Here is a 27744-nt window from a genome sequence, read left to right as displayed (position 1 = left end):
TAGTACCTGCAATCAAGAGTGGTTGTTTGTAATTGCTGGTGTTGCTGATTGCTGCTATTTATACATCTGTAATAGGTAAGTTCCATTTAATTCATTAGGTTGCAGCCGATTGGTTAATGTCATGACATTCATTAAAAGTCAGGTTAGTTTCTTAGGTTTTTAAATGTTTGTTTATGGTGTTCATTGGGATAGTGAAGGGTAGAAAATCGTCAGCTTTGTTAGACCTCTGTCATTGTATACTCTGCTACAATGTTATTATTGTGTTGTCCAAATTTCTGAAGCAGTATTCCATAAGTAACCGATTTGAATATTAGGGGAAGGTGGCAAACATGTTGTTTATTTATTGACTCAAGGAATGCAACCAATGATAATATTATTGCTCCACGCATAAATCAGTTTTGGTAATGAAATTTTCAATGCTGTATGGTACAGTTGACATTATATTTAGCACAATAAATGAATTATTGGAAGCAGGAAATGAAAAGGAAAAATAATTTGTGTGTGAATTGTTTACTGTTTCCGGAATTGGATTTTTTTAATCTCTTCAAATTCTATTTTTTAGGTTGTTTATAGCAAGTGGAATTAGAAATTTTGATTAGAGATAATAGGCATTTTGGAAAAATAAATTCAATTTCACTTTCAAAGGAGGTAAAGGACTAAATTGCAAATAAATATAGCTTTATATAATTTACATGCCGAGCAAAATTTCATTAAACATGGAGAAATTGAACAATAACACTTATTTCGGTTTGCATTATCCATTTGTGTTCTTTTGTAACAAGTCATACAATTTTCAATTATTCACAAAAAAAATTTATATGGCATGATAGATATGGATTCGCACTGGTTTTCAACACTTTTTGACGGGGATTATGATGACATAATGAATAACGTTGCCGATTACGTTAATTATGGTAATTCTTCTGTAAATGATGGAGATTGCAGTGATAATAACAGTTCTGATACTGACGACGACGACGACGATGATTCAGATGAAGAAGGTAAGTTATTTTGGGAAAGGGAGTTTGATGATCAGAAATTGATTTTATGCACGGCAGGTGCCATAGCTTTATATTATAATACTTATTTATATAAGGAGCCATGTATGGATTCGTACAACACTGGAATGCAATGGTTGACAGAAATACTACATGGACATTGGACGCGCTGTGTAAACATGTTTAGGATGGATGCGACGACATTTCAGACTTTGTGCTTTACACTTGAAAACCAATATGGGTTAAAGGCATCTAGAAGAATGTGTGTTTTTGAAAAAATTGGAATATTTCTTTATACAATAGCTTTAGGTGCTTCCAACAGGGAAGTTCAGGAGAGATTCCAGCATTCAGGAGAAACAATTAGCAGGTACTTTAATGAAGTTCTTAGATCAGTTTGTTCGCTCGCTACAGATTTAATTCAACCTGCAGATCCTGGGTTCGTAAACACACCGAGGGAAATTGTGAACAATCCGAGGTATATGCCACATTTCAAGGTAATGTCGTTAATCGTATTTGTTAATGGTGATTCGTATTTCATGAATTTGTGAAATTTAATTTTTTAGTCAACTCAAATTGATGTTATTTTGCTGGTTTATTGTATATTAGAATTGTGTAGGAGCTATCGACGGTACACATGTGCATGCATGTGTTTCTTTTGAAAATCAAATTCCATTTATCGGCCGAAAAGGTGTGCCGACCCAGAATGTTATGGCTGCATGTAGCTTTGACATGAAATTCACATTTGTTTGGGCGGGTTGGGAAGGTAGTGCACATGATACACGAAATTTTCTCGAGGCAATTGACAATCCACGTATAAAATTTCCTAAGCCACCAGAAGGTAGTAATACGTTTTTGTGTGTGTCTGTATATATGATAAGTAATGTTATTTTGTTTTTTTGTTTTTGCAATTTTCAATTTAAAACAATTATATGTTTTTCCAGGGAAATACTACTTGGTTGATTCAGGATATCCTAATGAATATGGATTTTTAGGTCCATATAGAGGTCACAGATATCATTTGCAAGAATTTAGGAGGCGAGGACAACCACAAACTCGTGAAGAAATTTTCAACCGTATGCACTCTTCAATACGTTGTGTGATAGAACGAACATTTGGAGTTTGGAAAAAAAGATGGCGAATCCTACAGAATATGCCATCCTTTAATTACAAGACACAAGTTAGAATTGTTGTCGCATCCATGGCAATTCATAATTACATTAGAAGAACTTCAATGCAAGATGTGGCATTTATGGAGTTCGATCGCCATCCTGATTTTGTGCCCGATGATTTTCTAACTGATGTGGCTCCACACTCATAAAGCCAAGGACACCAAAGGCCTTCGCGAATGGATTACGTACGTGATGAGATTGCTGCAAGTTTAATGACAGAATTATAAATTATTGTTCTAATATGGTCTATTTGCAAAAATTTATTGGTTGTAATGTTACTTTTATGTAACTTTTCATTAGTATTATGAATTAAGTTCTTTTAGGTAATTATACAATAAAATGAAATTGAACCACAATTTTTAACCAAACACATTAAACAACTTTTTCTTCAACCTTAATTTCAACCACAGTTTTAACCAAACACCTATTTTTTTAAATCAACCTCAACTAAAAGTATTTTTTATAAAACAACTTTTTTCAAACCACAACTACAACAGCTACCGCAATACCAAACACACTCTAAGTCATGTTTATTTTTTAAAAAATAGTTTTTGAGAAATCACTTCCTAAATTTTCCTGTATTTATTTGTCGTTAGGAAAGATAATCAACAAAAAACACTTTCCGGTCAACAAAAAATATTTTCCCGTCAATAAAAAACAATTTCTAGTCAACAAAAAATATTTTCCTGTTAACGAAAAATACTTTCTAGTAAAAGAAAAAATTTGTTTGGTTTTCAAGAAAGTGTTTTCCTTTTCGGTTGTGTTTGTTTTCCGGAAAGTGATTTCCGGAAAACCACTTTCCAAACTTTCATGTGTTTGTTTGCCATTAGAAAAGTTGGTCAACAAAAAACATTTTCTAGTGAAAGGAAAATTTGGCTTGGTTTTTAGGAAAGTGTTTTCCTGAAAATTTTGGACGGAAAACACTTTCCAAAAGTTGTGAAAAATTTAGAAATGTCATTATTTGTTATATATATTTTGTTTTGAATATTTATTTTTCAATTTCATCTCTTAAAATTTAATTTTTATATTAACTTTAGTTCTTATTTTTATAATTGCTATTTGCTTTTTCCTTATCATTTTTTATTGAAATTTTTTATCTATCAAATTTAATCCTCATTCTTTTGATTGTCACTTATTCTATTTGAAATAATTTATGAAATGTTAATTATTATTATTTTAATTTCTTCATCTTTCATTTTTTTAATTTTTTAGATTTGATCTTTATTATTTTGATTATTATTCATTTTATTTGAGATAATTTATAAAATTACATTTTTTTTCAATTTCATTCACATTCAACCTTTTAATTTGTAAGATTTGTTTTTTATTATTTTAATAAACTTAAGAAAAATAAATTATTAATAAATTATTTTTCAGCTCATTTTCCATAACATAACCAAACACTGGAAAGTATTTTCTAACTTATTTTTCATTACACTACCAAATATCAAAAAATAATTTATTTTTTTAAAATTTATTTTTAATATAAAAAAATATTTTCCAACAAATAAACATTAATAGTGCTGAACTTGAAAATATACTCTGTGGGTGTGGGCTAGTAGGATCCCAACACCAAGTACGTGCGATTTTTGAGCTTCATTAAAAGGAAAAAAAGTCATATTCGAAAGCGAAGTACGAACATGATGGTGTAAAAGGACTGATGATTGAGGGATAGTTTTAAGCTGCTCAAATTGTTCATGGCAACAGAGGTCACCCATGGCCAGTTCTTTGTAAAATACAGGGTTTCTAAGCTGAGGGAGCAGATGAAGAAATAGGAACACGTTTACATGCCTTGAATTGAGAAACATCAAGGATGCTACTGCTCTGATTTCTCCATCAATCTGGTTAAACGCTCTTTCCAGTCTGAAACCTTCTCTTCTCCGTTGACCGCCTGTTTATAGAATGAAGCAGATAATCAGTTGCTAAAATAAATAAGAGAAGATGGGAAGATAATGGCATGGTCGGAATAAATAAATAAATAAGGATGCAGTAAACAAGCCTTGACTTGTACGGAAGATTCATGAATGGATAGACTAGTTTCATATTTCACCGACCTCGAATGTAAACCCTACTTGAGGGACGACGCCAAGAGCTTCCACACAGATGAAGGCAGCATCCTCTTTGCTAAGACTCCCCTTCTCTGCACTACCCTGTCATCATCAATTTTACACAACTTGTAAGCGTTTTTGCCCAAATCCAGTCAGGGTTTTGATGGGCTAAATTCATGCCAGTGCTTCATCCATAAAAAAAAACTATCAGGCTACCTGGTTGAAACTAAAATACCTTTTCAAAGCTGAAACCTTGTGTGCCGCCAGGTGTATCTTGCAACATGCCAACTCTGATGATGGTGTAAGGAATTCCCGAGGCTACGAGCGTTGATTCATCTTTCTCAGCCAATTTTCTTGCATTGTTTTTCATGAGAGCTTGTATGTCACCGCTACCTCTATATACAGATAACTGTACCCTTATTAAACCTCAACATTATTGGAAATTATGTTGTTCTCCTAATTAGACCCGGGGAGAAAGAGAGACAGAAAGAGAGATACCTGGGACAAGAGGATTACATGTTTTACACCTTGCAAGTCCCCACCATTAGACAGGAAGCCCTCCTGGTATGGAAAGCCATTTACATGGAGTCAGGGAAGCCCATTACTACGCATACTTTGAAGTATAGAGAGTCATTTACTAGTGATTGCCTTTATTTATCTAATAAAATGTTAATAATTTTACACAGAAGTATATACCAGCTTGTAATGATTTCACTATTAACTTAATTTTCTGAATTTTCTGAAGAATTTTATCGGCTTGGCTGCGTGTACTGAAAAGACAAATGGTTAAAAGTAAACAACAAGAACGCTAAGATATGAGCGTGCCTGCGTACAAACATATCAGTTCTGTACAAGGATTGAACACCAACTTTCTGTCTCATTCCCACGTGCTCATCCGCTGCGAGTGGGTGACAATTGACATCCCACTGAGATGTGGACTGGCGGTCCAGTTACTTGGCTGCTGGTTTGCACCAATATTTGAACCATTTCAATACTGTATATGGCCTCAATAAAGTAGGAAAAACTATCCAAAACCATATGCCTAGAAGTAGGATTTCAAAGCGAAATTAACTCAAAAAGATTTGACAGGGTGTGCTCTGGAGCGCAACCATCTTGATCAATAGCTTCTTTTGAAACTATTACAGGATATTGATCATACATTCTCATGAAATTCAAAACGCACTCATCTAGATTGATGCCGACATCATAATCTGCATAGCGAGCCCAGTTGGATTGATGAAGCGCACCTTACACTATGAAGTGCGTGACTAATGTCGGATTCCTGATAAATTTATTTAATGAGCAAAGTGCAGAGATAAGTAAGAGCTCTAATTAGATTGAGGATATGCTCAACACTAAGGTAACAGCTACGATGGTAAATTGCAAATCAATACTATCACAGTCGGCACAGAAACACTTAAAGAGAAGAAGTCAGATTTCTATTGGCGAAATTATATTGTCACTGAACAGAAAAATGAGTGAACTAAATGGAGAAAACATAGAATTCCCATAAAAACGTACATTTGGGCAGATAATTGCACGAACACCTCTCAGAGCTTTCTTAAGGAATGGCTTGCTACTTGCATCTCCTGCCATTGACTTTCTCGCAGACAGATACACAAGAACCATGATAAGTCGATAAATGAAATCATCAGCCAGTTAAGAAAGATAAATGAACATGAGATTCTCACTGTTTAGCATGCATCTACCTCAACATAAGTTCCAAAAGCTTCCATGGCTGTCCGCTTATCCTTCACCAATGCTTTAACTCGAGCTTTTTTTACAATCAATGACAATATTATCATCTACATAAGCTAGATATCACAAGGCTTAGATTAATGTAATCAACACTTGTTTAACCACATCAGTATTTATAACTGAAGCACACCTGACCAATCTCGCTATCTCCATCTGTGACCAGAACTGCGTCTCTGACTTCATTCTTTTCTGTGTTTGAAAAAGAGACCAGATTTCTTAAAACAAATGAAAAGCAATTGAAATGAAAAAAACCATGAAAAGAATCATAAATATAAGCACCCACATATTGCTATAACCAAAGCATTACCTGGCAATTCATCTTCATCTTCCGCATCAGATCCATCTTTTGGCAGAAGATCAGGTGCCCCGTACCATTTCCTTAACTTGGGCCCCCCTGAAATTAAACAAGGAGGCACGGTCATTTCTCAATTATGAATCTGACCACCAAGGAATGCTTCTTGCTCAGACATACATCATTCTGTACCTTCAATGTAATCAAGAATTTGGTCCACGAAGCTTATTTTCTTCTTGGCTGAACAACGAATAAGACCATGACTTTTGGTACGGAATATGAGAGATGGACTCTTAACTTTGCATGGATTCTGAGAAGGGAAAGTGAAAGAAGTTTGGCAAAAAGCAGTTGAAGGAAGAGCTGTGGCCATTTTTGATAGACTATAGAACTTGTGCTGTTTTCTTGTCCAACCGTTTCCATTCCCGCTTGAAAGTAGTAGATAACACTACAGCATGGCTACATCACAAAACCCTCCTAAAGTTCGAAGGGCCGTACACTTTGCTTCCCAAATCAAGGAATTTGTCAAATATGCCCCCAGGACTCAATTTCCTTTCAACTTTAGGACGCAATCAATTTCAATTTCTTAGATATCTGTCTTTTTCTCAATCAATTAACATAACGAGACTTAGTGGGTTTTTTTTTAATTTATACAGTGTTATTAAAATTAATTTTTTAAATAAAACACAATAAAAAAATAAAAATTATTTTTTATTTTTTATTTTACAAACATAACCTCGTTACCAAACAAAATAGAATCATACTCTTGCATTGCATTGCATGACATGATATAATCATGATGACCAATGGTAACAATAATTAATGGTTTTTATAAATGGTTATTTAGGTCGTTTGGTACTATAGTTTAATTGTATTTTTAAAAACATTTAAATTTTTTTTAGTTTTAAATTATTTTTTTTTATATTTTTAGATTATGCTGAAGTTAAAAATAAATTTAAAAAAATAAAAATATATTATTTTAAATATTTTCAAATAAAAAATATTTTAAAAAATAACATTTACAACATTTTCAAATAAATTTTTAATTTATTTATAAAAAATTATTGTTTGGGTAAGTTGGAAACATTTTTTATGTTTAAAATATAAAAACCAATCTTTGATTATTTTGTTAGCGTGATTTAAAATATACCACCATACTTTATAGTTTAAAATATACCATCAATGATATTTTATTTTATGGTTAGCTTATTATACCACTAAGATTTTGCATGAAATTATAATTTTTAAATTTAATCGGTCTAAGGTTCGGGTTTTGGATCAATTTTTTAAAATTAAAATAACATTGTTTTAGGAGAAAAAAATTTAACAAGTTATAATTAATTTTTTTTATTTTTTAAATTCAACTTGAGATTCTAGTTTAGAACTAGTCGAGCTATGAATTTACCTACTAAGCTGAATTTCAAAACCATGTGAAATAATTTTGGTGGGCCGCACCGGATTAAATTTATAAACAGCACGTATCATTTCAAAAATAAAAACATGATGCAAGCTTGGCGTAATTATCTTCAACTTGTTATATTATAGTTATATTAGTGACAGTGGCGAAGCACATAGGAGATTTAGGGGCAATCGCCCCCTTAATTTTTTTAATTGTTTTTAAATAATAGATATTGATTTGATTATTTTAAATTAATTAAAGGCTATATTAATTTTAATTGAATTAGTTATTAATTGTTGTCAGTAAAAATTGATATTTGTAAAATTAAAAGTTATTTCTTTTAAGAAAAAAACTATTTTTTTGTTTTTAAAAATAATCTATCATGATAAATTTAAACTATTAATACTAATCCATATCCATGCATTATGTACAATATGTTACGTGGTAATGGGATGTGAATTAGATTTTTATGAATTAATGTGATTTTATTATGAATTTTATATGAAAAATTTATAATTATTATGTAACTGAACTGAATTTTGTTATTATAAAAACTTAAAAAGAATAATTATAATGTAAGTTTTTTTATTTTAAAAGTATTTTTAAATTAATTTTACTTTATATGAGTTAATATATTTGTTTTGAATTGATTTTTAACATATATTTATATAATATAGTATTTATTAATTAATTTGTCCCTCATTTAAAATATTCTGCTCCGCCACTGATTAGTGATTTGATAACTATATCATGAAGAGTACTTTCATCACTTTGACTCTTCATAAAACATTCACCAACATGACGGGTAGACACATTAGTTAGTTATTAGTAAATTGATTAGAGACAAATTTTAATTTTAATTTCTATTATAAATAGTTAAATAATTTAATTAGCAAATAAATATTAACTTCACCGGGGAGCCTTTTAGACCTCTTTATTTTCTAAGCACGGTTAAATTACGAGGCAACAAAAATAAAGTTGTCTTTCTATAAGCTTATTTGTCTTTTCTTTCGTTTTTTTTTAATTAAGTTGATTTAAATACAATTAGATTTTTTATAAATAAATATTAGGAGTGTCCTATTTATATTTAATATTTAATAATTTATATATTTTTTTATTATTTATTTTATTTTTTATCTCATTTTATTGATTTTTTCTTTAATTTCATCTCTAATCACTAGATTTTATTTATTTTTTATATTAAATTATGTTCTTATTCTTTTGATATTCTTAAGTTCTTCCACTGATTAATTTTTGTTTCAATTTTATCCCTTATAATTTGATTTTAATTTTTTTCATGTTGATTTTCCCTCCCTTTTTTTACTTATGTTTATTTTAAAAAAAGTTTTATCTCTTAATATTTTTTTTTATTAAGCTATGAGTTTAAGAGGTTAACATGGATTGATTTTAGTTTTTTTTTAGGTTTTTTATAAAATTATTTTTTTATTTTATTTTATTTTATTTATTTTGAAATTAATGTTTTTTTTTGTTACTTTTCATTTTATAAGATTATTCAAATTTTATATTTATTATCATGGAATTGACAAGTTGAATCGGTTAAGCTATTTTTTAGATTACTACGCATGGATATTGGCCAACACACCTAGCTTGCATGCATTTTTTTATTATATTTTCCATATTTATTAAGCTTGAGGCTAGAGACTGGGTCAAGAGAGTTAACTTTAGCTCACAATTTTTTCTAAAAAAAATATCAATACAATATTTTTTTTACTTGAGATTTGTTTCTAATAAATAAAATAATATATCTTATTTAATGACACTTCAATGGATTCAACAATTAATAAATTCTTGATAAAGATATGAGAAATATGCTGTATTATTCGTGAGCACACAAGGAATATTTTGTGAAAATATTAAAATATTTCTCAACACTTCAATGGATTCAACAATTAATAATTCTCTCATGAAGCTATTTATATTTTATCATGTAAAGTTTTATTGTGCCCTGTTCTGAAGGTGTTTGTGGAAGCATTTCTACTATACAAAAGGCATAATGATGCTCTTAATTGAAATTATTTGGAAAATATATTCATAAGATAATTGACGGCGTTGGGGATACTCCTATTATATAATTAAGGCATAACAATCTTAGGATCGTGGTTTAAAAACCATGTTCTCAAGTTGCAATGTTGCATGTAGGTGATTTTTTTCATGCAAGGAGACATTTAAAAATCGTGTATATAATTAATGGTGTGAAAAATAAAATAATTATAGAATAAGATTATGAGATAATAATGATGATAAAATGATAATAATAATGATAATAATAAAAAGATTTGGAGATAAAGTAAGAGTTATAATGGTCTGGCCTAACATGTCAGATATTATTTGTTTTGAACCTTACTGACTTCATGGATTTGTTCTTTGCAACCATGCATGGTTTTAAAACGTGTTTAAAGATGTTAGCAACCAACCCTATTAATAAAACGCTGCCTCTAAATACTCGTTTCTAATGTGAGATATCATAAGAGTGCTTTAAAAATAATATTATTATTGGTAGAGTAATAAATGATGATAATAATATTAAACTGACGAAGATGAAATGATAATTTTAAGCTGATGATATGATGTAGGTAATAATAGTGATAATAAAATAGTAGAGTGATGATAATTGAAACAAAAATTTATTAAATTGAGATATTTTTTTATTAAATAAACTAATTTATAAATTAATTATAAAATATTTTATATGAACAGTATTTCTGGAAAAAAATAGAAAATTTCTTCTAATTATTTTACGCAAAACAAACCCCATAAAATGAAGAAAAAAAAAAAGAAGGAGAAAAAAAAGAAAACAAACCCCATAAATATTTTATATGAACAATCTTTCGGATTCCAAGCTTGTATAAATTCCAATACACAGGAAGTTTGGGATCCAGAAACGTATCAGTGAACACAGCGTACTGGAAAAGCGAGCCATAACAGAAAGCCCAAACCATCACTCTCTCTCCACTCAAATGTCACTCAAAACTGGTTTTCACATCAACTCAGTGGCACGCAACTGAGTCAACTCGGCCTCTAGCTTCTTTTTCCTTCCTATGGTGAGTTTCCAACTCGCTCTCTCCTTTTCCTTTTCATATTTTTTTTTGTTAATTTTATATGATATTACCTGAGCCTCGAAAGATGCCAATTTGTTTCACAAATTACGCTTGATTTTAACCATCATTTTCAATGATTTTCAATAGAGCTTAGAAATCCTAAATTTGCGCATTGCAATTGAATTCTCTTGCACTAACTAAAAAAAATCTGTTTCTTTTTTCTGAATTTTTCTTTGTTTACACTTGATTAAGCTGCAAAGTGCAAAGTTTTTCGTGTAAAATTCTGAACTAGGAAAATTACAGTTGCTAAGAATTTGGTTTTGAAGTAATTTGGTTTTGATTGATCATGTGGAAATTAGGGATTATTTGGATTTTGATGTAATCTTCTTTAGAAACGTGATTTAGTGTAGTTTTTATGTTTCAGTTCTTTGTGATGGATAAAGTTTAGATTTTTTAGAGGTAAAGAGTTAACTATTTGTTGCGTGTTTTTTGTTTATTGTCTGGAGTTTTCAGTTTGTGTATTTGAGTTGCATGTGCTGGATTTTCCATGGAAACAGTGGTTGAAGTTGAGGGGAATGATGAAGCTAAGCTCAAGGAGTGTGGGATTCGCAACAGTACTTCTTCCTTGTCTTCGCCCAAGCAGATTTCCGACCCAGTTGTATACAAGCTTGTTCGGGTAAATTTCTTTAATATATCTATACTGGGCTCTTGTTTCAGTTGTATAATAGACTTATGGTTATGTATTCGATACTTTTTAGCTGTTAGGTTTTCTTTTTATAGCTGTGAAATGAAGACTATTGACAAGGCTTCAATGTTATAGTAAAATTTAAGCAGGCAAATATGGAAATTGGACTTGTTTTGGGCATAAACATAGAATGAGGTTGCTTGTGTTAGTAATTCTGATTCAAACTAGTAGCGAACAGTGAAAAATTGATAGATCTACCTTTTCATCTTGTGCTATGTTGGGTTAGTTCAAATTGATAGAACTACCTTTTCATCTATGTTATGTGGGGTGAGTTCATTTTACTATTAGATGACGCAAATATCAAAATCTCTAGTGTTATTGATCTTTAGGAGTCAAAGAATTTGTTCCATGTAAACTCAGGAATTTGAAACCCTGGTGTTATTTGGATCACTTGGTCATTAGTTAGCTGAAATTTATAACCATCCGAGTATATTCTTGAATGTCCTTCGTAAGAGTTCTGACCACACAATATTGGCAAGTAAATGTAACTCTTGAACATATTATAGTGATGACCTTCTTGATGACATTGTCTGTGCAAGATGCCTACCACCAAGGTTGTACCCTGCTTGTGTCCAATTTCCTTAAGCATGTAGACCAAGTTGATGATTAATCATTCTTTGGCTTGTTGGCTAGTTTAGTAGTTATGGCTGGCTACCTTATCTAAGCTACTTCTGGGGGTCCCTATTCAGCTGCCTCTCCCCCATGTTTACCTGAACAGTCAAAATCACACTGGTAGAATCGAACTGCATTGGGCATTGGCTCAAGTTCCTAGACTGTTGGTTGGAAAGTGTAGCATGCTTTTGAAGAAGTAAACCAGAAATTCTTTAAGCGATTTGGTGTCCAGTTGCTAATAATTATCAATGGATCTTTCTTTAGTCAATTTCATTTACATCACATATCTATTTATTTTTGTTGTTTTGCTTGGTGTCTCTCACTCTAGCATTTAGTCTTTGCATTCTCAGAACTGAAGGAACGACATGGAATTTGAAATTTCTGCATCTTCTCCTTTGTAGTTTGTTCAGATGTTCACTAACTTTTCTTCTCTATCTTTCCTCTTTTACATCTCTGTGGCTGGTCAATGTCCACTTGCTTTATTTGACTTTCCTCCTCATCTGAGATAAATGTTATTATTGTCACTGGGAATAACAGTATACAGTGCGAGCGATGTGACCAGGGTGGTCTTCAGTTTACAACTATTTGAAATTCTTGAAATTCAAGTAAAAAACACGGGGCCATCGTCTGGAATATCTTATTATGTAAATTTGTAACTGCTGAAACATAACTGACAATTTATCTGGTAGGTTGTTTCTTTTTAGAAACTTTGGTTCTGTTATTGGAAAAAGATAACAAAATTGGTGACCACACTGGTGCTTTATCTTTATATGTGTGATTCATTGTTTCTGCTAGTAGGTTTTAGGTTTATTATGTTGGGAAATGTCCAAGTTGCATGTGATTAAATTTTTGAAAATCTGAACCTTATACGAATCTGTTCCCCACTCACTCTCTACCTGTCTGCACATACACTTGTAATGCATCACGGTGTTAGGATCCCTCTCCATATCCCACATCCATGCTGTCTATCAGACTATGGTTGAACTCTATATTTGTGAAAGTTGTTTACTCTAGAAAGATGAGCTAATGCTTTCTGAATTTTCCACATTGCTAGTGTGAAGACAGGAAACATAACAAGGGCATGCTCATATCTTTCAAGTTCTTTTAGCCTTTTCTTTTGAACTGTCAACCCTACTGCTCATATTTTGATGTTGCAGATTTAAACTCTTGTTATGTTCTGAATGGTTTGCTAAATTGATGTTACCTTCCCAGCTTATTGTCAACCTTTTTCTGTCTTTTCATTATGTTGATGTTAATTTGAAACTGTGGTTATTGTATCAAGGAGTTATTGAGTTTTATTGATCTCCGATCATGGTAACTCACCTGCTAAATCATTCAGGATGATATTGTGATTTCTTCCTTTAGTAATCAGTAATGAATTTAACTAGAAGCGATATGCATTAACTTTTATTCCTGGAAGTCAGACCTCTGTCTGACCAAATATGTGTTGGCCTCAAATTTCTTTTTTCATTATTTATATCTCAAGTTGCTTTCTTCATTGAAGTTATTATTATGAACTTGTGATGGTTGATGTCCCTATTAAATTTGCAGTTGGAAGGAGATGGGAGAATAGTACCTGCAACAGATGATGAATTAATGGAGGTAGAGAGTCTGCTTATAGATGACAAATGTGAAATGCATATTGTTGCAGACCCTGGGCAGACTGTAGGGTGCATTTCCAATGAAGGATCTTCCTCTGGGATAGCCCAATTAGAAAGCCTGGAAGGTTTTGTTTTTGTTACTAGTGCTACTTTATAGTTGATATTATATTTCCAGTTCCAAATTTAAGGTCAAACAGAGTTTTGTATGTAGATTCACCAGAGTTCATGCATACTGTGTCATACATGGGCTTATGTTTTTGGGTGTCTCTGTTTTCAAATCCTTCATTTGTCAAAATCTTTTTTCCTTCTTTGGTTTTCTCTTCTAGGTTGTGTCATCTTTATCTGTCCAAATAATCTGAGCTAACCATCTTAACTCTCTTTAACCATAAACCTTCCTTCTAGAATCATCAAATCTTCAAAATCAACTATTAGTTTTATTATCTACAGGAAAAGAGTTATTTGAGCTTAATTTTTGTTCTCTAATAGAGTACATTGTTGTATGGCCTTTTCCAGTTCATTTAAGATTCAAGATCTGGTGTGCCTTTCAGTTTGTTCTGTGTCGTCATCTTGGCTGATCAAATAATTTTTTCTACCTTAAATTTAGGTTCTGTTTTATTTTACTTTCTGCCTGTTTCTCCTCCTCCTTCTCCTCCTCTGCATATCTGAATGAACAATATATGCCAGGTTTGTTGCAATCTAGGAACAAAGAAGCTGATCCAGATAAATTGAATGCAAGGCTTGAGGTATGTCCGCTTCTTTTTATTTTAGATGTTAGCACTTCCACTTTACCAAATGCTACTGCTTCGGTAATGAATCTATTTCTCTCAGGTACCTGATAATTGGTGGCACCATGCTGTAATATTTTGTAATGTAGAGTCTCAATTGTTGAAATTAGTCAAGTCATCATTCTTGTATTCCACTTTTGAAGAAATATCATTATTGCTAATGTAGGAAGAAACTTTTAGTTCTCCGGAGATCATTTGTGCAAAAATTTAAGGCTTTCTTTTCCTAATGTTTTTCCCAATCATCTTTTCGTTTGTTTACATGTCATATGGGGCACATGGTTTTTAAGTTGAGGTCACCATTCTAGTGATGTAGGCTGTAAGACTTCAGTGTTGTCTTTACTGTTCAATTCTTGTCAAATGGTTCTAGGTTAACTCAAAATCAACCTGTGACAACCCTTGTATTTGTGTTAGATTCATAGGTCTGTGATCAAAGGTGTAAACCACAAGGATCTACTTAAATAGTAAAATTCACTCTCTGATATATAGCCTGGGTGAGAAAGTCTGCAGTGGGCCCGGGAGTTTAGAATACACTACATACTTTAAGGCAAGCCAGTGATATTGTCAGGTATCCATTTGTGTACCATTTGTATAAACTCTTCCAGCAGTTGGCTTCCACCCTGTTCTTTATTTTCCTTTACCTATTTTTAATTTTTTATATCTTCTTCTTTTCCTTTTCTGGTTGTTTTCTGCTTGTACAATTTTCTTGACATTAATTTGAACCATTGATGTCTTGGACCGTCTCAGCCTTCAAAATCTCTTCTAGTACATCAAGGAGATGTTGCAAAAGGTGAAAGAGGAACAGAGGCTCCGCTTAGCATGCGGATCTCCTTATTGTTCTTCTGCTTATTTGATTGTAGACAGCCAGTGTTGTGATCAGCATGATAAATTGCTCCATATTGATGCGAAGCTCCAATGTGAAATTACCTTGCAGGAAACTGTCCCTTCTCTGGCACCAAGTTTGAGTGAAAGCCATTTTAATCAATCTGGGAGTTTTGGGGAGTGCTCTCATTCTTCAGATAAACTGGTAGCTGGTGGGTCAACTTTGTCTGTTGTTACTACAAAACCTGATTTTTCCAAGTTGAAGGGGGAAATATGCCTGGACAATCTATCAATAAAAGAACTCCATGAAACTTTTAAAGCAACATTTGGGCGAGAAACTACTGTCAAGGATAAGCAATGGCTTAAGAGAAGGATTTCCATGGGATTGACAAATTCTTGTGATGTTTCAGTGACTTCTTTTATAATTAAAGATAACAAATTGGTTAAGAAAGGGAATGGAGAAATCTCTAACTGTATGGATGGTTCCTATGCTGAGGACCCACCAATTGGCAATCAGAAAGACTTACCAACTAGCCTTGTTAGCCAATTGGATTATCATCAAGTTGTACCTGAAAAAAGACTGGAAAATCCCAACTTAGATGACAATTCTGGAAGTGATGATCATCAAACAGAACAGAGAGCTGCTAAAAGAGCTCGGAAGCCCACAAAGCGATATATCGAAGAACTTTCAGAAGTGGAGTCCAAAGAGTCTAATGGAAGATTAATGAATTTGGCTAAAAATTCTGGACATGGACTGATATCCCTAAAATCTCATGTTAGGCTGGTTAGAAATGTCCCTTTAGGTGGGAGAACTGTTGTTACAAGGCTGGATTCTCTTGGAGGATATGGGATTCAGGTTCCATGTGTTTCTCGGGTTCGAAGAAGCCGTCCAAGGAAAAATTTCATGGCTCTTTTGGTATGTATAATATGCATGTGATTAGATAATGTTTTTTAACTTGTTTATTGTTGTGTATACTGTCTTCATGAGATGATGGTTCTTGAATTTCTTTGGTTCCTGCTAGAACTACTTGCTGCTTTTTATTTGAAGTTTCTCTGAACTTAAAGCTTATATTTGTGGAGTTGGAGTTGCAATTGCTTCCCCTTCCTTTTCTTTCATATGTTCGATTGGGGTGTCAAAATCAAATTTTGATTTAGCTAAGTATTTTCAACTTGACTGATGGTGACAGCATCTAAGTTGAGCAAGTGCCTGGGAATGGTTTCTAGCATGCTGTCAGAACTATAACTGTTAATTTTTTCTTGCCTTTACCATCTCTGAAGCAATGTGAATCTCTGTGCACATACACAAGAGCTTGCATGTTTTTGGGTTAATATCATCTTGCTTGTCAATCTGCTATCACCTTTATTTCAACTAATTTTATTCATTATTTTTTTTTCCAACATGAATGCAACCGTGGTTTAATGTGAATGGCTTTCTGTAGAAATTCAATCCAAGTGGCATGGGCATGGAAGCTACGGTAAAGAAAGCCCTTGGTGATCATTGTTTTCCACCAGATGATGGGAAGGAGAGCAGAGTCTTGAAAGCCAGCTCTACCCCTGAACATGTTCATCATCAGGTAAGGACAATTAAAACCTGTCATGCAAATTCAAGTAATATTGTAATAATTAAGGAAACATGAGGTATGAGTGGTATCCATTGGTGATATATAATGAGAGAGGGATTGCTTTCTAGCATGGTGTCAGAACTATAACCGTTATTTTTTTCTTGCCTTTACCATCTCTTAAGCAATGTGAATCTCTGTGCACGTACACAAGTGCTTGCATGTTTTTGGGTTAATATCATTGTTGCTTTTCAATCTGCTATCACCTTTATTTCAACTAATTTTATTTGTTTGTTTGTATTTCAACATGAATGCAACCATGGTTTAACGTGAATGGCATTCTGTAGAAATTCAATCCAAGTGGCATGGGCATGGAAGCTACATTGGTAAAGAAAGAGCTTGGTGATCATAGTTTTCCACCAGATGATGGGAAGGAAAGCAGAGTCTTGAAAGCCAGCTCTACCCCTGAACATGTTCATCATCAGGTAAGAACAATTAAAATTTGTCATGCAAATTTAAATAATATTGTAATAATTAAGGAAACATGAGGAATGAGTGGTATCCATTGGTGATATATAACGAGAGAGGGATGAAGGGGCTTTATAATACTCTTTAAGACCTATTGGTTGTGTCAATAGGGAGATGCCTGCCACTACCTTCTAGACTTAAAGAGGTGAGCGAGTATGAAGAAGGTGTGGATCTTGTTGCGGTAATAAATTTCTGGTTCTACAAACTGGATTGGAACAGAATTAGCTTGGAATGCAATTTTCATGTGCTATGTCAATATTTTGGATAGATGAACGCTGTCAGTCAAATGAGTGACATGCTGCTGGATTGCTTGTTTGTCACTATGCTTTGGTTCTAGTGTTTTGCATTCATACTAGACAACTGAAATCCATGTTGGTTTGCTATATCATAAGAGAAAGATAATGCCATAACTTTTATGTTTGTGGACCAATTCCATGGTAGTTATATTGCTGATTGGTACCTGTTTTATTACCCAGTTTATAGGTGTGCCAGAGAAAGATAAGCAGTTCTCAGTGCTGAGTGCGATTGGCTTGGGACATAACACAGAGCTAAAATGCATTAATTCATCTAGGGATTCAGATGACAATGTAGTTACTGTTCCTACACCTAAAGGTGGAATTAGAAGGAAACATCATCGAGCTTGGACTCTCTCTGAGGTGATGAAGCTGGTTGAGGGTGTCTCTAGGTATGGAGCTGGAAGGTGGTCTGAGATCAAACGACTTGCATTTGCATCCTCTTCATACCGCACCTCTGTTGATCTCAAGGTATCTCCTTGGTTCTTTGATCCATGTTTTTGTATTTCCATACAAATACATCTCCACCAAGAGTTCTTGGTACCCTTTCAATTTCAACAAGTGTTTTCTTTAGATGCAGTTCTGTATATGTTTTTACTGAAAGGATTTAATGTCCAGGACAAGTGGAGGAATCTGCTGAAAGCCAGCTTGGCGCCTCAAGATAACGGAGTAAGAAATCGCTCCTAACCCCCCCAATGCAGGACTTGTTGCTTAATGTTGATTTGTGCTCCATGTCCTCTTGAGAATCGTGATTATTGATTTCATCTTTGAAAAAAATAAAATGGTGTTATTGATTGTGTTTGCATGGACTTTAATGGTTTTGGTTTTCTGTGGTTAACAATATAGATGAATTCCCGGAAAAGTACTGGTGCAATGCCCATTCCTGCTCCAATTTTGTTAAAAGTGAGAGAGCTCGCGGAGATGCCAGCACAGGTTCTGCCAAATCTTAGCTCGACCAAGATTGCTGGGAGCACTAGAAAAAATGTACATGAAAAACAAACGGGGTTCTTGTAGCTTTGTATCTACTAGATTTCAGCTGTACAAATTGCTGATAACCCATGATGCCAGTTTGGACTCCAGTGGACTTCTTCTACCGTGGGGTTTGTGTAGCTACTAACAATTACAGTCACAGTTTAGAAACACCTTCGATTTTAGACCCCTTTTAGTTAAAAATAGTTCGCCATAAGCTTTCATGTAACTATAGATAAGTGTTATCTTGTGAGCAGAAATAATAGACACTGAAGGTTTTATTCAGGATGTTCCTTTCACAAAAATGCAAATGATCTCCTCGTGCAATGCAAGTTCCTCTGAAGCTTTGTATTTGTGCATGGCAGCAGCACTCGTTGCTCGGACTTCTGTTGTGTCGGCGCCTTCCATGCTTGAAATTCTCATGTATTTGTAAATGTATACTTGGCAGCAAATGGAAAGGGGGCTGATAAAATACCGAAACCAGGAACTTAATTACTCTTTTAACAATTTTCTAGGAGGACCCGTATCGGATAGAAATTTTCATGGTGGAATGCAAGTTGCCTATGTTTGCCAAAGCCATGTTATTGAATGTCACTTTTACAGCGGAGGATTCATGCTCGGATTTTTATTTGTCAAAGAAAAGGAGATCTCTATCTAGTACTCCAATTCATTAGCATTAGGCTTCGGTGTTATGCTGCAAATTTAAATCAGGAATTGCTCCCGATAAAGCAAAACAACGTGAAGTGTTTGGATTTGTAGTTCATGCATTTAAAATGTGTTATATATGTTGGATGTAAGTGGGTTTTTATTAGAAAACAAAATAAAAACAATGAAATTGTGTGATAAAAGTCATTTCCCCGCGCTCCGCAAATACATAGCACCATCACTTGACAGCTCTCCCTGAGGAGTCGGCTTAAATTTTTTTAATCAACGCTGGAACAGAGGCACTGGCAATACATTTTACATCATTAATTTTTTTAAAAAAATTCTGAATAGCGTATTTAACTAAATAAATTTAGAATTATATTTATTAATAAATATCAAAAAGCTTATGATGCTAACTAAAGATTGGGTCAATACATTAAGATAAAAATATGTATTAAGATATCCAATTGGCACACATAGAGAGTTCTTTAATTTTTTTATATTTAATTATATAACAATAAAATTGTTTCTCACAAGAAAATTCATTAATTCAGCTCTTTCAAAAAGAATTTAGAAGAAAAAGCAAGAATCTCATCAGAAAAAAAATATTACATTGTTGACATCTAATCTAATGAAATAATATCTCAAACATAATTTTATTTATTCAGTTATAATTAATTTTGATTAAACTTGAAAAAAATCATGAAGGGCTGAACAAGAAAAGGTATCTACTAATATAAAAAAATCCATAATTTAATATGAAAAAATTTTGAAGTTGAATAGTGTTAAATAGAATAATCTTCTACAAAAATAATTTTAGTTATTATATTTAGATGAATTTTAATGATAATTTTAAAAATAATAGCTTTTAAAAAAAAACATTGAAGTTTGGGCTTAATGGACCCACTTCTAACCAAAACAAATAAGGCAGGCATGCATGGCTACAACCAATATTAATTAAAAAAAATCAATTTTAAAGAAAAAAAAATAAAAAAATAAAAAAATAAAAATCAAATTTAAATAAAAAACAAAATGATAGGATAAATTTGTTTTTTTTTTTGGCATAGCAATGTGAATCTTGAGGAAGGTAGAGAGGAAAGAGAGAGGAAAAAAAAGAAAAAAAAAGTCCACACACCGCTGCCAATTGTCACACGTATCACACCACCAGAAGATCTCACTTCTAACGCATGGATGGTGGGTGTAGACAACCACACGTGCCATCAAAACACGACAGTTAGCCTTTACATGTTGGTGCGTGTAACACACTCTAGTTGATTTGCACTGCATATCTACCCTAGTCCACCATATTTTTTTACTTTCAATTTTGGTCTCTTAACACTGAATTGTTTTACATCAATATAATTTTACTTTATTTTGTCAAATCGGGTATCAACATAGTGTTGAAATATCATTCGACATCGGAAGAACTTCATATTTAGACAACCAAAACAAACTACTAAGTCCAACAAAAAAGTCAATATAAAAGTATCAAATTAGAAAAAAAAATTGGGTGACAAAAAAAAACCTCTATTAACCATACAAGTTAGTCCTTGATGTTAGCAAACAAAAGGGACTGAACATTTGTTTAATCTTTAATTTTGACCATTGAATCTTTAATTCTTTAAAATCAATGAAACTAAATTTGATTTTTCCAAATCAAGTATCAACCGATAGATATAATATTCCCTTAATACCATGAGGTTCCCATACATAGGCATGAAAGTAAATCACAAAGACCAATTCCAGATCAACACAATGTTAAAAGACCAATTAAAAAGAAAAAGAATAAGAGATCAAAATTAAAAAAAACCCCTCAGGACTAAAACAAACTACCAATTCAGATAAGAAAAAAGTCAATGTGAAAGGATCAAATTAGAAAAAAAAATGTTGGATAGCAAAAAACAAAAACTTCCCTTGGCCATGCAAATCAACTCCTTGATGTTAGCAAATAAAAAGGACTGAACATTTGTTTAATTTTTAATTTTGATTTTTAAATTTTTAATTCTTTTAAATCAATGAAATTGAATTTGATCTTGCCAAATCGAGCATCAACTAAGTAGCGTAATATTCTCTCGATGCTGTGAGGTCCTTATACGTAGATAAAAAATTCTATCACATAACAATACCAGATTAAAAGAATATTAAATGATCAAATGAAAAAAACTATCAAGGAACCAAAATGAAAAAAAGCCAATGACTATGCGAATTCATAATAAAACCTCAGGAAATTAAATACATCAAACTATTTAATAATGAAATGATGTGTTGTGGTGTTTGTAAAATCATTTATATTAAAAATTATTATTAAGAACATAATTTAAGTTAAATAAATTATTTAAATATTTAAATATTCTTTTAAAAAACAAATGAATGGCTTAAGAAATAATATTTTTATGTGGAAAACACACAATTATCATTAAAAAACACAAGTAAAAAGAAGCAATAATAAAAACATTACATATATTTTCAATAAATAGAACTACAAAATAATTTAATTAAAATCAATAAAAGCTGAGACGTGTTATATTTAAAATAAAATAATTGAAAATATTTAAGGTTATGAATTGTGCAATTAAATATTATTTAATTACTACATCTAAAACAAAAAAGATTGAAGTTAATTAATTTTAAAACATTTAAGATTATATTTTATTTTTTAAATAAAACAAGAAATCCTCATGCCTTTTGGAATAAAAAATAATTTATATTCAACTTCTTTTTTTTTCATAAAAATGCTCTAAAAACTTAAATGATTGATTTTTAAAATCTAACCAAATACTGTGATTTTTTTCTCTCAGTAAGAACTAGAAAAAAAAGCCAAATAGACTCTTCGGATCCCTACTGAAAAAAAAAACCCGGTAATATGTTTTTTCTTATAACATAATACCGAAAAATAAAATAAAATAAAATAAAATAAAAAAGGAATGGAGAGTTAGTGAATAGTGTTGGATCTTTTAAAATGGGCCCCCAAACAACAAAAATCTATTTCTTTCTGATTCTAATTCTAAAAAGCCCTATTGTTTTGTTCTTCTCTCTCAGCCCCAACTGCTCAAAAGAGAAAATACCCCCACGACTTCCATCTCGCCACTCACACCGCCTCCTCCACTCAGTTCCGGTGAGTCACCCATCAATCGAGTCATCTTTATCTCTCTGCTGCTCACGTTGTTATATCTTCATATAAACTACTAATTTCTTTTCTGCATTGATTGTTATGATAGTTAACAGTGTGAACCTTTTCCAATCTATAAAAATTAGTGGCAACTAGAACAAAGACGCAAAAATGGGGATCATTGAGAAGATCAAAGAAATCGAGGCTGAGATGGCCCGTACCCAGAAAAATAAAGCCACAGGTTTTGTTTCTATTATCATTTTTTTTTCAAATTTATTGGTTTTTTCTTTTTGGTTTGAATGATGACCGTAATATTACAGAGTATCATCTTGGTCAGCTCAAGGCAAAGATAGCAAAGCTAAGGACACAACTATTGGAGCCTCCTAAAGTAATGCAACTTTCCTTACCATTTACTCATTGTGTGTTTGTTGATCACAGCTTCACTTAAATCTTTTTTTCTTCGTACCAAATTGCTTGCTATTTCAGTGGATTGAATCTTCATAAATATTGCTCTGTCCTTGAAACTTGTACGGTATTGTTTGGGTTGGCCCAAAAGGGTGAAAAGTTGAGCTAGTTATTTTGAAGTTACGGTTTTCTTGGTATCTCTAGCGTATTGTAGACTGCGGGTTGCTTTTGGTTTTTGGATTTTCTGTGTCCTTTTCATCTTATCTTCGTTGGCCACTGTTTTACATCTGTTCGAGGCTTCATTCTAATGGCTTCTGAATCAGGGTTCTAGTGGAGCTGGAGATGGTTTTGAAGTTACAAAATTTGGCCATGGACGTGTCGCGCTAATTGGATTTCCAAGGTCTGGTGTCTTGATTATTTTCAAACATGTGAACATGCATTGACATATAAAAAAATTATGCTTGTGCACACACGAGGGTAAATGCACACATTCACATAGGCTTTACTAACTTTATAATAGAACCTCTTCCTGCAAAATGCAATAAAGTAGACCAATCGTCTGCCTCAATAAGTGTTTAGTGGTTTAGTTGGTTTGTCCAAATGTTTTTCTTCTATATCAGGACTTCCAATTTAATAGCCTGAATTTGAAGTGCCTTATTTAGAAAAAGAAACGGTTCTTTGTATCTTTAAATCTGCTTCATGTATGTAGGTTTGCACATTTGCATGACTGATACTATCTCTGATTGGGTAATGTGATCGGTTCATCAATGTTTGGCTAGTCACATAAGAATAATGTAGCTTGTTTACATGTACAAATGGCAATGCCAGAGAGAAATTTTCCTATGTGGTTGCAGTGTGGGGAAGTCAACACTTTTAACAATGTTAACGGGAACACATTCAGAAGCTGCATCATATGAGTTCACAACACTTACCTGTATTCCTGGGATTATACATTATAACGATACCAAAATTCAACTGCTTGACCTCCCTGGAATTATTGAAGGCGCTTCTGAAGGCAAGGGACGTGGAAGACAGGTAAAAGAAGACTTGCTTGTCTGCTTGTTTGTCTCTTTTCATGGGATTTGACCACCTGTTTATATGACTATTGATGAGTGTGAGATGCCATGTAAGTTAAAAGGATTGATAGAATGTCTTCATGGAGGGCTGTGGTGGTTATTGGGTTGAATGGTTCTCTATATCTTTTCTTGTCTCGAGTACATTGGAATAAGAACAATTTAGATAAAATCTCCCTTTTTTCTCAGGTTATTGCTGTTTCCAAGTCTTCAGACATTGTATTGATGGTTCTTGATGCCTCAAAAGTAAGTGTCTACCTGCATAGTGTTTTGACTGCTAATCCTTGTGATGAGTGGATGTAAATCTTCTTGTGATAAACTGATATTTACTCATTAGATTACAGGACAGACCATATTGTTCACTTCTTTTAACTGGAAAAACACCTTTGAGCTTTTCATATTCAATCCCACTTTCTTTTGTGCATCTCAAAATACAAGTACTGACAGGAAAATTTAATATTATCATTTTGGCATAATGTTTTGCATGATAGCATTTCCTGTGTTCTTTCTCAAGTATGACCAGCTGTTGTCAGGATATTTCATGGGTTGCTTCAATCGTTGACATTTAATGTTCTTCCGTCTCTAGTAGTTGCTTTGGTCTAATTGCTTGTAACATCCCCCCTCTTCTTGTTTCCTTAATAAAAATGTTTGATCTCAGATTGTTTGCTGGAAACTTATTGGAAATATTGCCACATTGACATCCTCCTTTTTTTTTTCTTTTGATTTTTCTTGGTGGGCATGCATTTCAACTGCATGACATTTATATTATTCCTTGTTGTTGTAACTGCTTTTGGCTAATGCTTTCCCTGATCTTCTAGCATCATTTTAATTATTATGCTAAATGGTGCAGAGTGAGGGTCATCGACAAATATTAACCAGGGAACTAGAAGCTGTAGGTTTGCGCTTAAACAAGAGACCGCCTCAAGTGAGTTTATTTTTGAGAATGTGATTTAAATTGTTGATAACAATCTAAATGGTTACTTTGGTTGTTAAAGTAAAAAATAACTTGAAACTCATAGTGCAGATGCATACTTAAGAAATGACTTATTGTTGGGCTGTGCCTTTGGTCTATTTTACTTTTATGGCATGTCGGGGACATTGACCTGAATTAAGGTCTCAGTTATTTTTTATTGGATAAACTTTCATCTCCTTGCAATTTTCTTCTTATCAAAGAAGTTCTTTTAGCATTGTGTAACTAGGAAGATGTTAAACTTTATTTTAAGTCAGGTCTGATCTTGTGTGGCAGAGGTCAAACATGTGTTTATTTTCTTTTAGTAGCTCTTAGGATTTATGGATCTTGACTTGCTTAATTTTGGCTTTGCGTTTCTCTTTCTCTGTCAGATTTATTTCAAGAAGAAAAAAACAGGGGGCATCTCTTTCAACAGCACTTTGCCTCTAACTCATGTAGATGAGAAGCTTTGTTATCAGATTCTACATGAATACAAAATTCACAATGCAGAGGTATTTTCTACATTTTGCAGATGACATTTATGGTTTTTCTCTCCCCACGGTTAGCAAAGTTATTGGACACTTGTTTTTCAGTTTGAAAGTCGATCAGACTAAGCAATTGTTTGGTATGCAACAACTTTTACTGATAGGAATGGTGGAACTCAAGAGATCTAAAAAGGCCACTGGGAGTTGCTATTATGCTTAGTTGCCCATAACTTTTCTTTTTCCTGCTTATGTTAGCCTCAAATTAGTGCTTTCCTTTGGTGTGACAAACTCTCTTTTCTCTTCTCTTTTTGATAATAAAGAGATTAATCACTTTTGCCTACAATACAAAATGATTGTTTATTAAATGCTATGGATGATAATGAAGACATCGAAGATGATTTCCTCTTGAGCTTACTATTTTTTTTTTCCTGCCTCTTATGTTTAATCTTCAACTTTGATGTTTTCCAGTAGTCTCTCAACACGGGTTTGCACCTCGGTTTTTATTATTGCAATTACACTATATCTGCTCTTTCACTAGCCACCAAAAACCTGGATGCTTATTACTGATGAATTTGGTTGTAGGTGCTATTCCGTGAGGATGCAACAGTGGATGATCTAATAGATGTGATCGAGGGTAATCGTAAATACATGAAGTGCATATATGTCTATAACAAGATAGATGTTATAGGTATTGATGACGTGGACAAGTTAGCTCGCCAGCCAAACTCTGTTGTCATTAGCTGCAATTTAAAGGCAGGTTCTCTATTAATTAATTTTTTGAGAAATATGGTTCTCCCTTTCTCTTTCCTTTGGGTGTAAGATGCACTTGGTTTTTGTATACAACTTGTGGCAAACAGAAGAATGTGACCCAACAACCATCTTAATTCGAACTTGCAACAAGATGCTGTATGTCTTGAGTTTTGTTGTCAAGTGCATCTTACTTCATGCACTTGATGCATGTTTTTCCTGCGCTCCATTTTGCAAAGCACAATTTCATAGCATCTATGCTTATCCAAAATCAATTTTAAAGCTAAGATGATTTGAACAAAATGTTACGTGCAAGTTTCCAATCTGTGATTGGCTTGATAAACATCATATTCATGTGTTCTATTTCTTGTTTCCTCAACAGCTCAATTTTGACAGACTACTAGCAAAAATGTGGGAAGCAATGGGGCTTGTGAGAGTCTACACAAAACCACAAGGCCAGCAACCTGATTTTAGTGATCCTGTAGTTCTTTCAGCTGTATGTGACAAATTGGTCCTTTTCTTCAGTTAATCTATGCATCTCACGTGTAATTTATGCTTTATGTTTGTAGTCCCTAGCTCCATGTTGCTTAAGTAGTTCTCATCGTGGATGACAGGATAGAGGTGGGTGCACGGTTGAAGACTTCTGCAATCACATACACAGAAATTTAATTAAGGATGTGAAATATGTGCTTGTGTGGGGTACAAGCGCAAGGCACTACCCGCAGCACTGTGGCCTTGGTCATGTTCTCCAAGATGAGGATGTAGTTCAGATTGTTAAGAAAAAGGTGAGGCATCAGTATCTTGATCATGAAAAAAATCACTGCATGATTCTCAATGCATGCTGTATAGAACTATGTCAATAACCTTTATGACTAGGAACTTTCACATCCAAGAATTCACCCTAAACCTTATGCCCCTTGCTGTATGATTCCATTTTAGACATTCTTAAAGTCAAAGATCTTGAAAGTTTGCAAGCGGGCAAATATTTTTTGAACTTTCAGATGATCTATTAATGCTTAATGCTTTTTCATCTGAATTTTTTTCTTTACACTTCCTTTTACCACAAAGAGCTGAAGCTACATGTTTGGAAAATTGAAAGCTGTCTATTTTGTTTATCCAGGAAAGGGAAGATGGAGGAGGAAGGGGTCGGTTCAAATCACATTCAACAGCTCCTGCCCGCATATCTGACAGAGAGAAGAAAGCTCCATTGAAGACATAAGAACATCAGCTGCTTGGCATTATGCTACTACAAATCTTTTGAGTTGTGAATTCAGCAATATTATTAACTCAATAGCACAATGTGTCAATACTTAACTATGGGACATTAGCTAAACATATTATCCCTTTCCTTTCCTTTCCTTTTGTTTTGTTTTTTTGATTGCATATCGTTGTTTCAACATTATTATTATTTAGGGCATGGAAGAACTAGAGTCTTGGATGTAGTGCTCGCATTTGTGACTGGTTACTGTATAGTCTTTTACCTAAAACATAAAACAAGTAAACCTTATCCTAAATGAAGCGTAATTCTTCCGAAGTAAAAAACCTAAAAAGAAAATGTGTATTGAGTTGTATTTTATTTAGGATTACCAAGGAACATGTTTTGATGTAATTGTTGGAGTAAAAATCCTATTAACTTGTAGTAAAATACAAGAGTTTGATCATGGTATTGTGATGTAAATTGTTTTTAAATTGAAAATATT

At 33.0% G+C, this 27744-nt stretch overlaps 4 protein-coding genes across 9 annotated transcripts; 3 read left to right on the top strand and 1 right to left on the bottom strand.

The window, feature by feature from the left end:
• Positions 1–832: 832 nt before the first annotated feature.
• On the top strand, positions 833–2316 carry LOC133701926 (uncharacterized). Its single transcript, XM_062126126.1, has 4 exons — positions 833–1001; positions 1302–1492; positions 1605–1836; positions 1940–2316. The coding sequence occupies exons 1-4, from the start codon at positions 833–835 to the stop codon at positions 2314–2316; spliced, it is 969 nt and encodes a 322-aa protein (XP_061982110.1).
• A 1495-nt stretch (positions 2317–3811) lies between these two features.
• On the bottom strand, positions 3812–6707 carry LOC133700915 (uncharacterized protein At5g02240). Its single transcript, XM_062124646.1, has 9 exons — positions 6458–6707; positions 6281–6367; positions 6104–6162; positions 5925–6020; positions 5737–5814; positions 4714–4776; positions 4451–4624; positions 4222–4317; positions 3812–4058 (listed from the first exon to the last, which is right to left on the bottom strand). The coding sequence occupies exons 1-9, from the start codon at positions 6633–6635 to the stop codon at positions 3984–3986; spliced, it is 906 nt and encodes a 301-aa protein (XP_061980630.1). The 5' UTR covers positions 6636–6707; the 3' UTR covers positions 3812–3983.
• Positions 6708–10524: 3817 nt separating this feature from the next.
• LOC133701804 (uncharacterized) lies at positions 10525–18916 on the top strand. 5 transcript variants are annotated; one of them, XM_062125905.1, is made up of 11 exons: positions 10529–10723; positions 11145–11179; positions 11278–11396; positions 13629–13803; positions 14363–14421; positions 15395–16198; positions 16722–16856; positions 17189–17326; positions 17846–18133; positions 18281–18331; positions 18509–18916. In XM_062125905.1, exons 4-11 carry the CDS (start codon positions 13674–13676, stop codon positions 18674–18676), a joined length of 1773 nt encoding a protein of 590 aa, XP_061981889.1. In that variant the 5' UTR covers positions 10529–10723; positions 11145–11179; positions 11278–11396; positions 13629–13673; the 3' UTR covers positions 18677–18916. The 5 variants fall into 5 exon arrangements, with proteins under 5 accessions (XP_061981886.1, XP_061981887.1, XP_061981889.1 ...); XM_062125902.1 differs by lacking the exon at positions 11145–11179 and having other exon boundaries at positions 10525–10723; positions 11234–11396; XM_062125903.1 differs by lacking the exon at positions 11145–11179 and having other exon boundaries at positions 10528–10723; positions 11227–11396.
• A 3361-nt stretch (positions 18917–22277) lies between these two features.
• Positions 22278–27486, top strand: LOC133700471 (developmentally-regulated G-protein 2). Of its 2 annotated transcripts, none has more exons than XM_062124008.1 (12): positions 22278–22391; positions 22495–22626; positions 22706–22773; positions 23114–23190; positions 23645–23825; positions 24053–24109; positions 24714–24788; positions 25205–25324; positions 25880–26050; positions 26427–26540; positions 26659–26829; positions 27165–27486. In XM_062124008.1, exons 2-12 carry the CDS (start codon positions 22557–22559, stop codon positions 27261–27263), a joined length of 1203 nt encoding a protein of 400 aa, XP_061979992.1. In that variant the 5' UTR covers positions 22278–22391; positions 22495–22556; the 3' UTR covers positions 27264–27486. The 2 variants fall into 2 exon arrangements, with proteins under 2 accessions (XP_061979992.1, XP_061979991.1); XM_062124007.1 differs by having other exon boundaries at positions 22279–22391; positions 22532–22626.
• The last annotated feature ends 258 nt before the right edge of the window (positions 27487–27744 follow it).

This window comes from Populus nigra, chromosome 8 (assembly GCF_951802175.1).
Source record: "Populus nigra chromosome 8, ddPopNigr1.1, whole genome shotgun sequence".
NCBI lineage: Eukaryota > Viridiplantae > Streptophyta > Magnoliopsida > Malpighiales > Salicaceae > Populus > Populus nigra.
This window is presented reverse-complemented; position numbering and strand designations above follow the sequence as displayed.